This window comes from Humulus lupulus, chromosome X, assembly GCF_963169125.1.
Source record: "Humulus lupulus chromosome X, drHumLupu1.1, whole genome shotgun sequence".
In the NCBI taxonomy this organism is placed as follows: domain Eukaryota; kingdom Viridiplantae; phylum Streptophyta; class Magnoliopsida; order Rosales; family Cannabaceae; genus Humulus; species Humulus lupulus.
The window spans coordinates 1,279,900-1,293,295 of NC_084802.1; the positions used below are offsets into that span (position 1 = coordinate 1,279,900).

At 34.7% G+C, this 13,396-nt stretch overlaps 1 protein-coding gene across 2 annotated transcripts; it reads left to right on the forward strand.

Annotated features, from left to right (window-relative positions):
- The first annotated feature begins 6,862 nt into the window (after positions 1-6,862).
- Positions 6,863-13,366, forward strand: LOC133805436 (serine/threonine protein phosphatase 2A 55 kDa regulatory subunit B beta isoform-like). 2 transcript variants are annotated; one of them, XM_062243620.1, is made up of 14 exons: positions 6,863-7,367; positions 8,406-8,509; positions 8,621-8,719; positions 8,845-8,964; positions 9,676-9,879; positions 10,097-10,185; positions 10,555-10,673; positions 10,966-11,089; positions 11,189-11,312; positions 11,637-11,705; positions 11,800-11,891; positions 11,993-12,070; positions 12,208-12,275; positions 12,396-13,366. In XM_062243620.1, exons 1-14 carry the CDS (start codon positions 7,259-7,261, stop codon positions 12,530-12,532), a joined length of 1,536 nt encoding a protein of 511 aa, XP_062099604.1. In that variant the 5' UTR covers positions 6,863-7,258; the 3' UTR covers positions 12,533-13,366. The 2 variants fall into 2 exon arrangements, with proteins under 2 accessions (XP_062099604.1, XP_062099602.1); XM_062243618.1 differs by having other exon boundaries at positions 6,864-7,367; positions 9,676-9,882.
- The last annotated feature ends 30 nt before the right edge of the window (positions 13,367-13,396 follow it).

Sequence of the window (13,396 nt, forward strand, 5' to 3'; positions counted from 1 at the left end):
GGGCATTTTGGTCATTTTAGGCACATGGATTGATTTAGTCCGTTATGAGCCTTTAGGTAACTCTGAAAAGAAAGAAAAAATCGCTCTCTCTCCCTCTTGCTCTCTTTCTCACACCCTACTTTGCTCCAAGAAGAAGAAGATTATTGAAGAATTGATTTTAGAGGCAACCCTTAGTGGAATTGAAAGTTGTTATGAGGATTAGAAGTTGCCAAGCTTTGAGAATCCAGTGAGGAGTTCAAATTCTAAGAGATAAGAAGCTGTGTTTTAATCTATTTTAGGTATTATTAAGGTGTTTAGTCAATTTCTGGCTTTTGAGGTTTTGTTAGGTTTTGGAGCCTTTTTTTAATGTTGTTTATAAGGTAATGAGGGTTGTATTATTGATCTGTGATCGATTTTAAGCTTGTAATTGGTTGAAATTGTATTTGGGATTAGTTTTGTGAGTTTTGGGTCGATTTGTGATTTTTAGAATCACAGAATTATGTGAATTTTTGTTTCTAGTCAATAATCAAAATTGTAAAAACTCTTAAATATAAAATAAATTTTCATTAAGATTTTTTATTCAATATTATAAAATTTTCCATTTTGATATATGTTGATTATAAATTTGGTAAGTATTTTCACAACATCATTTGATGTAATTTAAGGTAATTGAAATGTCTCAATTATACTCCTTAATTCTCAATCACTTGAAAAAATTGAGTGTTATAAAACAAATATTAGTTTTAAATAATAATTGTTACATTCCTCAAAAAAATTAATTATTACCTAATATTATGTTATTGTATAATTACTAATTATTTTTGCCAAACATCTTAATACAAATTCATATATAATAAACACTTAACATTCAAACATCATAATAGCCTGACAATTACGCAATGATTTTCAATCACACCCTAACATAAACAAAATGAATAAATAGCATTTTTGCCTTCCGAACTATTACTACTGTCTGATTGTGCCATCCGAATTATTAAAATATCCTCCCGAACTATTTCTGTTACTGAGTTATGAGACTTCTGTTACTTTATGTCCCATGTGGCTAACAGATAAAAGATTTGGCATTTTGGTCACTTGCGTGGCACTGCCACGACACTGCCATGTCAGTGCCACATGTAAAATTCTAATTAAATATTTAATTTGAAAATGAATAATATTAAAATAATTAGATAAAAATGAAAATTAACTTAAAGAATAAAAATATTGGCCATCAGCACTTAAAAAAATATATATATATTACCATGCCTGATACCATATTTCTCTCTCTCCCATCTTCTTTTCCCTCATCTTTTTTCCTCCCTTGGACCCCTAGCAGCTGCCATACCCACCTCCGACCACCAGTCTCCGTCGCCATAACCACCACAGCTCCAAGCCTAGTGTACCCAGGACCCCTTGCCTATCCCCCACGAACCCAAGCTTCATGAGAGCCCACCCTGAAAATCGTTGCCTTCCCCAAACCCGCGCCTCCTCTTGAACCCATCTCCGCGAACTCCGAGACCCCAAGATCATTCCGCGACTTTGTGCCCAGCCTCTCGCACAGGTGCGCGAGCCCAGTCGAGGCACCCACGTGATTGGAGGCGCGCACGTCCTCGAGCCCAGCTGCAAGCCTTTACGAACTCAGATGTGAAGCACCCAGTTGCAAGCCTCTGCAAACCCATATGCGAAGCACCGCACACAGTCGCAATGTGACCCCCCACATCACTATGGCTGCTTTCTGGAATGACGACTGGCCCTACAAACCAAGACAAGTCTTTCCAGCGTGCTTTGTCCTCACTCGCACACTTCTTGGGAAAACTTCCCAGGAGGTCACCCATCCCTAAATTACTCCAGGCCAATCACGCTTAACCATGGAGTTCTCAAGTGATGGGCTGCCGAAAAGAAGATGCACCTTCCTGATATAGGTAGTACCCATCAATCCATTTAAGCCCTCTTCAACTGTGTAGTCCCATACCTACACAGTCTTAGAATCATTACACTAGACCTTCCCCAGGCGGTGTGGGATTGCACAGCTTACCCGGTCTTTCCCCTTACGGATCACGGGATTCTGACTGTCACAATCACCCCCCCTTACGGGCCCGACGTCCCCGTCGACCACACTTCCGGCTGGGTCAAGGCTCTGATACCATTATGCCCCACATCACTATGGCTGCTTTCTGGAATGACGACTGGCCCTACAAACCAAGACAAGTCTTTCCAGCGTACTCTGTCCTCACTCGCACACTTCTTGGGAAAACTTCCCAGGAGGTCACCCATCCCTAAATTACTCCAGGCCAAGCACGCTTAACCATGGAGTTCTCAAGTGATGGGCTGCCGAAAAGAAGATGCACCTTCCTGATATAGGTAGTACCCATCAATCCATTTAAGCCCTCTTCAACTGTGTAGTCCCATACCTACACAATTTTAGAATCATTACACTTTACCTTCCCCAGGCAGTGTGGGATTGCACAGCTTACCCGGTCTTTCCCCTTACGGATCACGGGATTCTGACTGTCACACGCAAGCCTCTGCGAACCTAGTCGGAAGCACCCAGTCGCCCACCGCACCCAATCGCAAGCTTCTTGTGTTTACTTGAATCCGAGTTTGGATTTGAGTTTTTTGTTTGAATATGAGCTTGAAGATGAAGAATATAATATTAGGTTTGCTTGGATCTAAATTATTTGCTTATGTTCTGTAGATTGATGAACAATGTGGATTTTTGTTTTGAATTTTTACAATTTGTTTATATGTTGTTTTCACATTTTGGTACTGGTTTGTGTTCTGCATATGGAAGAAAATTGATTTTCAATGAATTATTTAATTTAAATTAATTTTTTTAGTGAGTGAAATTGATTTTTAATTTTTAATTTTTTTTAATTATACACGTGTTAATGCCACGTTAGTACCTAAAGTGCCAAATCAACACTTTGTTAGTTATGTAGGATGAAAACTAACAGAAGTCCCACAACTCAGTAACGGGATAGCTCGGGGGGAATTTTTAACAACGCGAACAATTCGGGGGACATTCAGACAATTGTAATAATTTGGGGGCAAAAATACTATTTATTCAAACAAAATTAAAAGCGTAGCCTATAGCAATTTATATATCTCTAACACTTCCAATTTATTTACAAAATGTATTTTTGTCGGCCATTTTTTTTAAATTGGTACATGAGTGTAATTTTTTTGTTGACAAAAATGTATTAATATCTTTTATTTTGTAGCAATATAATCTTATATTAGTTTAATAAAGACATATAATGATAGTATTGTAATATCTTTTTATTAAGATAAAATTATAAAAGGAATATATGTATAAATTTAAAACTCTTTGAGGTTTAATTTATAACAAAAATAAAAATAGAGTGGCTTCCTTGCATTGCATTTGCTCGGCTCATTGATCCACGTGTCTTTTTATTTTATGAAAATTCCGATTTTTTTTAAATAAGAAAAATTCGATAAATAATAAATATTGAAATGTTTTTTAGGGAATATCGACAAGTTTTTAATAAATAAATAAATTTGAGAAAGAGGACATGTTTTATAATCTAAAAATTTGTCCAAGGCACTTGCACGTGCCTCGCACGTGTATTTACTAATCATTAATATATATAAGAAACAAATTAACTACTTAAATGGTTAATTAATTATGATAATCATCAATATCATTATCCACTAAAATTTCGTTCATAGTCTTACCAACATAAATAACTGAAAATCATTCTAGAATTTTCACAAGTACAAACAATTGAAATAAGAGTTATTTTTTTTCATAACTTTTTTGAGAGAATAAAAATTATTATAATTTAAATTAGTAAAGAAAATGTTTCTCACCAATTAAAATAAGAGTTTTTAGCATAAATCTTTTATAAATTTTTTGATGTTCGATAATATATAGTCTTGATAATTTTTTTTTTAATAATTATGGTTGTATTATTACAAAAATACTCTTTTAGTATACTTTTTTTTAGGGCACTAAACTCACCTAAATGTGAGTCCTAAAAACAACTTATGGATTTTTAAGGACTCGCTAAATAATTTCGTTTAGGACTCATGAAGTCCTAAAAACTATGTGTGTCATAAAAATTTGATTTTTTTTTAACAAACACCTCCTAGACTTTTTAGGACTCGCGCGAGTCCTAAAAACTATGCGTGTCCTAAAATTTTGATTTTTTTTAACAAAACTTTTATTATTATTTATTAAAAACAAACAATAAAAAATCACCCAATCCTTTTTTTTTTCTCTCTCCTTGGTTCCCCCTCTCTCTCCTGAAGTTCCTTCTCACTCTACCTATCTCTCCTTGTGTCGTCTCTGCCAGGGCCGAACGACCGTCATCCCATCTCCGGCCACCGCCACGCACCACACCGTCGGACACGCCGTCCCCCGAAACCCCGACCCCCGAAGATGGACACCCACGCGTGACCTAAGGCCCTCAACGGGGCACTCGAAGTTCGGTCGTTCATGGGTTTCTCCCAAACTTTCCGAGCATTTTCCGGCCACCACGAGCTGAACCACCACCATACTCCTTGCTTCTTGGGCTTCAAAACCCACTAAAAAATCAGACTCAATGGTCACTGGAGTTGGAAGTCAATGCTCGTTGGAATCCATGGTGATTTCCGAACCTTTAAGCGTAGATCCGAGATTTTTTTAGCCATTTCAATCTAAACCACCGCCACCATGATATTCCCCTTGGCTTGGGCTCTAAAACCCAATAGTTTGTTTTCTGAATTACCACCTTTGAATGGTAGCGTCACCATCGTCGCTTGTGCCCCACCGCCGACGACCACCACTGTGCTTTGGGATTCAAAACCCATCAATTAATTTTTTTAAAATAAAACTTTTCAGGACTCGCGCCCTATGAGTCTTAAAAAACTTTTTTTGTAGTTGTGTTGTCTTATTATTACACCCAAATTTTGAGAATAAGTGAATAGCCTCAAAATGTAGGCTCGTGAGTTGTAGGTTCGAAAGATAAGTCTCATCCAAAAGGATGAGTTCGAAGAACTAGTCTTGTAAAGACATGGCGACAACTGGAACGGTAAACTCGAAATTACGTGATCTCGAATGCATGTTGAAGTAGTGTTCAAACTTGGAGACGTGTTAAACATACACCCAGAAAAATTGTTAGGAAATACCTATTAATTTGGGATTAGGTTAAACCGTGTATTGAATCTCTATTTTTATGAGATATTTATTTAAATAATGCATTGAAGATGTATTATTATTTAGATATTCAAATTTGAATATATGTTGTAACTTCTATAAAGTTGTGGAAAAATATTCTTGTAACAATGTCTATAAATACATTATTTGGTCATTTGTACTTACGTACAATTGGGTACTGAAAAACGCTATGTGAAATTGATATTTCTTAAAACTTTGCCACAGATCTTAATAAAAGTGACTCGTGGACGTAAACATATTTTAATTGTTGAAACTAGGGGTGTTCATTGGATGACATCCAATGTTTTTAAGCCCATCCGATCCGATCCAATCATCTTGAACCAACCGATCCGATCCGATCTAATGGATGATTGGATCGGTTCGGTTCCATCCATTGGATGCATCCATTGGTTATCCGTTGGATCGGATCGGATCCATCCGATCTTTTAAAACCTTTATTTAGGCTGATTTTTTTATAAAAAAAATATTATTTCAATTATAAAAACACTAATTACTCATCCAAATAATAAAAATACAGTAAATGTAATAAAATATAATATATTTTAACTTTAAATATATATATAATATATTTTTTATCTGAATATTAATTGGATGGTATTAGATCATTATTGGATTGGATCGGTCGGTTGGATCCATTGGATTTACATGTCATCCAATAACCGACCGATCCAATATTGGATTTTTAAAAATGTCTTCCGATCCAATCCAATCATGATTGGATATCCAATTTTTAGCGGTCGGTTGACATTGGATCGGTCGGTTTGTTATTGGATCGGATCGTTTCTGCACAGCCCTAGTTGAAACACCTAAAAATCTTTTTCTTTTATTTTCTTCTTGTTTAATTCTTCAACTATATAATTACGTTGACGAAAAACGACGTCAACACTCATAAAATTATTGAGTTTAGTAAAATGTTAATATTTGAATTTACCATCAATTAACATATACTTCTAAAAAAATATTATCATTATAGTTTTAATTTTTATAAATTAGAGTTAATTAAATTAAATTGAATGACTTAATTGCTAAAAGAACAATTTAACACTATTATTTCATTTTGCCAAAACTTTAGTAAAAATAATCCAATAGTTTTTTAGTTATAAAAAGAGTAACTTAATTACTATGATTTATTCTTGTTAATTCAATTTTTTTGTATCAAACACTAAAAAATTAAAAGATAATTATATTAAATATCCTTAAAATAATAGAATATATACTCTCACCATAAATTAATAATAATAAAAAAATAGAATTTCTTTTTTATTTTTTCACATATCAACTCAAAGTTGGAGAATGAATGCATATAATTAATTAATTAATTTTTTTGAGTTAACATATAATTAATTAATTGATTGAATAGTCCATGATTTTGTTTATTTTTATAAACTTTGTTTTTTTCATTAAAGCAAAAAAAAAATTAATTAGTAAAAAAGGACATATTTAGTTTAGTTTAAAGACATTATCATAGTAACCTACGCCAAAGTAAAAATGAAGAGATTATAGTTTATTTATATAATAAGTTAAAGACAAAAAATAAAAAGTAAAATATTAATGTCATTTTCAATTGATTATAATTATTTATTGCTAATGAAAAGAATTAATTATGTAATAATAATTAGGGTAAGTGATTAAGGAGATTGTAATTATTTTAATTTTTATTATTAATAAAAGATATCTCTTCTCACCACCGAACCCAAAAAAAAAAAAAACAAAAAAAGCAAAAGGTAAAAGAGAGAAGAGAGAGAGAGAGAGAGAGAGAGAGAACAAAATCGAAAAAGGAGAGATCAGAGAGAGAGAGAGTGTGGAGAGAAATTCTTCGTCGTTGAGACCAAAAAGTATGTAGCTTTGTTTGTTTGAAGAGATGATGATGATGATTACGATGATGATGATGATGATGATGATGGAGAAGTGAAAGGCAGTGCGTTAATCTGGCTAATGAAGATTGTTGTTGTTGATGAGAATCTCTGATTTTCAGATTTTCATGGTGATCTCAATTTCATTTTCAGATCGATTGTTCCTGCATTGATTCGTCTCTTTCATTCCTTAATTTTTCGGGTACGGAGGATAGAAAGTAAGTTTAGTGTAATTACCAAATTGCCAATGAACGGCGGCGGGGATGGGGCATCGGCTTCGGCTGCAGCGGCGCCGCTGGATTGGAAGTTCTCTCAGGTGTTTGGGGAGCGTACGGCCGGCGAAGAAGTTCAGGAAGGTGATTTTGTTTGCTTATTTTTCGTTTTCGATTCTGATTTATGTATATTTTGTTTTTGGTTTTGGGTTTTTATTAAAATTAGGCATTTGGTGATTGGGTTTTCGAATATTATTTGTTTAATTGTTTTAATGGCATTTGTCTGTGACTAATCTGAATTTTTTATTTTATTTTCTTTTTCTTAGCGTGGTGTGTAAGTTTGTGTATAGAATGAAAAATACATGAAAATGATAATTGAGTTTGGATAAAAGGATTTTGTGTTGGCGATTTGGTTGCCCAGAAGACAAAGTTGCTTTACAGTGACCTGTATATCTATACCTATATCTATATAGGTATGTACATATAGTATACATATTTGTTAGTATATTGGGTTGGGATTAAGTACTGTTTAAGGAGCACTAATGAAGAAGTTAAGTGGGTATGAGAGATTAGAGCAATTACTCTGAAAAAGTCAAGTAGGCCACTACCTTAGGCACCCACAAGGCTAGCTTTGAGATAATATTTTTCTGTCTAGGTTTCAGTTTACTTGACCACTGTTTTTTTCCCTCAAAATGAAGGTACTTGGCCCTGTATGTTAAATAGAGTCTCACTTTAAATATGTCAACATCATTTTGTATAGACGTAATGATTCATTTATATACATGTATACACACAAAGCTAGAGTGGCAGAACTTCTGAAATTGTTTAATTTGGTTTTCTCTTTTAAGTTAAGTAGATAAAAGAACATTCATAAAAAAAAATATTGGAGCATACTGAAGGAAAAAGGTCAAATCTTACAGGTTCATTTGCTTTTTATTCTTACTCAAAAGATGTCTTTATTTTTTTTTGACACAATGGGGAATTGAACTTCTTCTATTTCCCCCACACACTCACACACCCAATCACCTGACCACCTGGGCTAGCCCCAAATGGCTCAAGAGATGTCTTTATAATTTGAATAAAGACAGTTGCTTTATGTTTTCGCGGATTCTAGGCCTACTAGTATTATTAGTACATAAATAACTACTTTATTTTCTCACTTGCTCACTGTTTTATTTGCAGTTGATATAATATCTGCCATTGAATTTGATAGAACTGGCGACCACCTGGCCACTGGAGACCGCGGAGGCCGTGTTGTCTTGTTTGAAAGAACAGATGTTAGGGAAGTAAGTTAACTGCCTACCTTTTTGTTTACATATCGGTTTTGCAGTTTCTAATGTGTTTTGTTTGTTACAATGGTGTAATATTTTTCTCCATTATGAACATATATTATGTAGCATGCTGCTGATCGGAGAGATATAGAGAGGACTGATTATTCAATCGGTAAACATCCCGAGTTCCGTTATAAAACTGAGTTCCAAAGTCATGAACCAGAGGTATTATTTTTCTATTGTTGAATATTATGCTGTTAACTTCTTGTTGCAGTTAATATTTTTCCTTCTCGCTACAAATTGAAGTATGATGATTTCTCCTCCTTTTTCTTTTGTCTGTTAAAACTCAGTTTGACTATCTCAAGAGTTTGGAAATTGAGGAGAAGATTAACAAGATTAGATGGTGCCAGGCAGCTAATGGTGCTTTGTTTCTTCTTTCAACAAATGACAAAACCATAAAATACTGGAAGGTAGAGCAAGGTTCTAAATTATTTCCGTCGAAGTTTTGTATCTTACTTCGGACAAACACCTGCAGTTTCTATTGATATTTTACTTTTCAAGGCTATGATTCATATGTCATACGACCAAATGTATTGTGAATTTATATTTAGTTTAGGAGCGCTGTACAGCAACAAAGTAATACAAGAAAAAAATTTGGATAAGGAAAAATTGTCTGCAATTAGTAGTGGTTCCTGCATGAGCACTTTTTGGTTTAGTTGGAGAGAGGCTCGAATAATTATTCCCTAGAGCAAATAAGCTGATACTGCATCACATTGTGAGCATTTAAACAAGGGGGTGTGCATGGTGTTGTTGTTGGTAAACCTGTGAGATTATTACAACAGGGTTTTACTCCCATTTAACGTATTCAATTCATCAGAAATGTGGGATGAAGTTGATGCTTGTAAAAGTATGTTTATATTGAAATCAAAACACCATTTGAAGTGTGTTAGTATAAATATGTGAAATATTTCATAAGAGAACTATTTTTTTTACCAGTAAACCAAGGGTTGACTGCATTCTGATGGCTGAAGTTGAGAATTATTGTAATAAATTCCAGCATCTCGGTGAAGGCACTTGCATACGAAGAGCATTAAATTTATTAATTATATATTTCGTTCTAGTAATCAAATGAATTAATTATTAAAGCAGTATTTTAATGTTTTTGCATTTATTTTCAACAGGTTCAGGAGAAGAAGGTTAAGAAAGTATGTGAAATGAATTTGGATCCTTCTAAGGCAATGGGAAATGGTCCTGTTGCTGGCTCTGTTTCAACAGGCTCTAAAAATTGTCTTGCCAATGGAGGATGTAAAGAGAGAACCACCAATTATCCAAGCAATGATATATTATTTCCATCTGGGGGTTTTCCATCCCTAAAATTGCCCACGGTAGTTGTATTCAGGCCGACTTATCTATTTATTGAAGCATATGATTTTGTTAGTTAGAAAGAATCAGTCATAGCTGAAGCTATTAGTTGTTCCTTTGCTAGTTATATGTAGAATTTCTTTTAAAGAATTATCATGCTCTGATAGTTGGCAATGGAAATAAGTTAATGTTGCTATATATTGTTTTGCTTTTAACATTTTTTGCATTTGCGGCATTCAGGTGACTCATGAGACAAGTCTTATGGCTAGATGTCGAAGAGTCTATGCTCATGCTCATGACTATCATATCAATTCAATTTCAAATAACAGGTGCACCTTTTATTTTATGAACGCATGCCTCCATTTTTATTTGACCTTTTATGTTTATTTCGTTCTATGATTATTGCATATAGGCCTATTTTAGTTCCTTTTCAACAGTGAAGTTTTTAACTTGTGAACTAGATGTCCCCAAGACACTGCTTCTGGTGCGGTTCACTGTCTTCTTGTCATTTATGGTGTTATATTGCTATTGATCTAGAAAAGAAAGGGGTAGTAGCTTTAATGTGGAATCATTGATTTTATGGGATACAATTTGGAATTTTTGTGTGGTTATTACATCTGCAATTGATGGTCTTCTTCTTCTTATGTATTTGTGACATTTTACAGATATTAAATGTATTTTTCCTGTCTGTTTTGTAGTGATGGTGAAACTTTTATCTCAGCTGATGACCTCCGAATTAATCTTTGGAACTTAGAAATTAGCAGTCAAAGTTTTAATATAGTTGACGTGAAGCCTGCAAACATGGAGGATCTAACTGGTAGAAAAACAGCACTACGAATTATAAATGCACAATTTGTCTACTTTGTTCTTTTCTTTTTCTAACTATTTCTTAAATATTTAGATTAGTACAATGAACTCTTATTGCATATAAGAAAGTAATGTTTGATCTGGTTCTTTATCATTGTTTGAATCTGATGCTTTCGTTGCATTAGATGCTTGGAACATTCTATAGTTGTAGTACACTTTATTTTGTGCCATGTTTTCAATTTACATTTAGTGCTACTGCTTCATCTTCGCAAACATATATGTTTCTGACTTTATATGTGCAGAGGTGATAACGTCAGCAGAATTTCACCCTACTCATTGCAATATGTTAGCATATAGTAGCTCAAAAGGCTCAGTCCGCCTCATTGATATGAGGCAGTCGGCTTTATGCGACACTCACAGTAAACTGTAAGTTCAGTTTGTGCACCTGCTTCCGGTTTTTCGTTTTTCTCCATCTTTTTTTCTCGTCACTTCTGGATTAATGAAATTATTTCACCAATGATACAGATTCGAGGAACAGGAAACCCCTGGTTCTAGGTCTTTTTTCACTGAGATTATAGCTTCCATCTCGGATATTAAGTTTGCTAAGGATGGAAGGCATATTCTCAGTCGTGACTACATGACTCTAAAGGTAATGATTTTTGTTCTTATACGCCATATTAGTAGAGGCCCTTTGAGTTTCTTATTTCCACCTCTCTTTAGAATAACATAGTACAAATATTTATATTACAAATATTTCTTGTACATTCTTGCATGAGTTGGGGCTCATGGCTCCTTATTTTGGGTGTTTGTGTTCTTTGTCTGCTGAAAAAAACCTGAAACACTTTCTATTATAAGTGTGGGTAATATTTAAATAGATAAAAGAAATTTTGAGGATCGTAGTGCTCAATATGTACTTGTAGATTTTGGCACCACAACCATTTCTGCTTTCTCACATTTTTTCTTACTTACCCAGCTTTGGGACATAAATATGGATTCTGGCCCAGTTGCAACTTTCCAGGTTCATGAATACTTAAGGCCCAGGGTAATGTATTCTTTCCGAAAGTCTCTTGATGTTAGATTATTTATGATGTGGCAAACGTGACTTATCTTAGTTGTTTGTCTTTTGTCTTGGCCAGCTGTGTGACTTATACGAAAATGATTCTATCTTTGATAAATTCGAGTGTTGTCTAAGTGGAGATGGACGTCGAGTGGCAACAGGTTCCTACAGGTCTGCTTAACATACAAATACACACATAGACGTATTATAATACTTGTAGCTGTATATATGCACAGAAACATGTTCTGAATTGTTTTATTATGTTATTCCAGCAATCTTTTCCGTGTTTTTGGTTGTTCCGAAGGTAGCACAGAATCTACAACATTGGAAGCCAGCAAAAACCCCACAAGGTATTTTCCGAATTTGTATAATGAGAATGCCTGTATCTGAAGTTGGACCACAACATATATAACACAGTTAAATAATTAGTGCAGAACTCATTCTCATTGAGTGTTTTGATACGACATTTTGTTTTCATGGAATTCAGGAGACAAGTTCAAAATCCAACAAGGCCTGCAAGATCACTGGGCAGCCTTCCCCGTGTTCTGCGGCGAGGTATGTCTTGCCCATTACTTATTTTTTTTCCACACCGCTGTTCATTGATAGGCACTGATATTAATTTTCATCCCATTATGTCTATTAACTAACTTGTTTATATACCTTTTAACCACAAAGGTGCGGATACCTCTGGAACCGATACGAACGGAAATGGTTTTGATTTCACAACAAAGTTGCTCCATCTTGCTTGGCATCCAACCGAAAACTCACTTGCCTGTGCCGCTTCAAATAGCCTTTACATGTATTATGCATAGATATGGTCTCCGGAAAGCTGTACTTTTTGTTGGAAGAGAGCTTTTGGAAAAGGCTGGCTGGCTGGTTACTTACTTACCGTCTTCCTTCTCTTATCAATGCCGTGGAAGCTGCCAAATTACCAGAACCCCACTATCCACTAAGACTAACTTTCCTAGGTCAGGATACCATTTTCGCCTGTGTAAAATTTTTGAGGAAGAAACCGAAGCCTATTTCTCCTTCTCCTCCGACTCAACAGAATGTGTGATCGTTGCTCTAAATCCGCCATTTCAAGAAGGCTGCTGCTGTTCACAAGTGTTGCTAGAGTTAAAGATGGATGGAGGAGGAGGAGGGGCTGGCTGGCAGAAGTAGTTGCTCTCTGGTGCTTCAATTCTCATTGATACTTCTTAGGCCATCTTCAACTTTGTATTATTTGGATTTAGTATAAGGGTTGTGAAATTTTTATCATGATTTTTGTTCTTCCTTGTTATTTCCACCATCGATCGGTCTGAGTTCTGAGTTCTAAGTTCTAACCATTCTTTCCACTCTTTCAGAATTTGCTGATTTGTTATGATCTTCTCATTGCCATCTTTTAACCCTTCTGGGATTGAAGTAGAAGTGGGGCTCTCATGCAAATCATTCTTTCAACAGTCAATTCTCTTGGAAACCAAGATTTGTGGGGTTTTTTTTTCTTTTGGTCTTCCTATTATTAATTAATTAGCTCTGTTCTTTGGGGGTTTAAGTGTTTAGTTACTATTTGTTAAATGCAGCCTGCCCATCTCCATAAGTTGAAGAAACATTATATGCTGAAGCCTAGTGTACTTTTGTTGAATAAAATGATTATTATTATTATTATTGTTACTATTATTTTCTTGCTATGTTTTGCC

Excerpts from the sequence above, each read along its gene's own strand:
- LOC133805436 (XM_062243618.1), top strand. The coding sequence starts at position 7,259 with ATGAACGGCGGCGGGGATGGGGCATCGGCTTCGGCTGCAGCGGCGCCG. Across the intron at positions 11,090-11,188 it reads TGCGACACTCACAGTAAACT|ATTCGAGGAACAGGAAACCC; the intron begins GTAAGTTCAGTT and ends CCAATGATACAG. Across the intron at positions 12,276-12,395 it reads TCCCCGTGTTCTGCGGCGAG|GTGCGGATACCTCTGGAACC; the intron begins GTATGTCTTGCC and ends TTAACCACAAAG.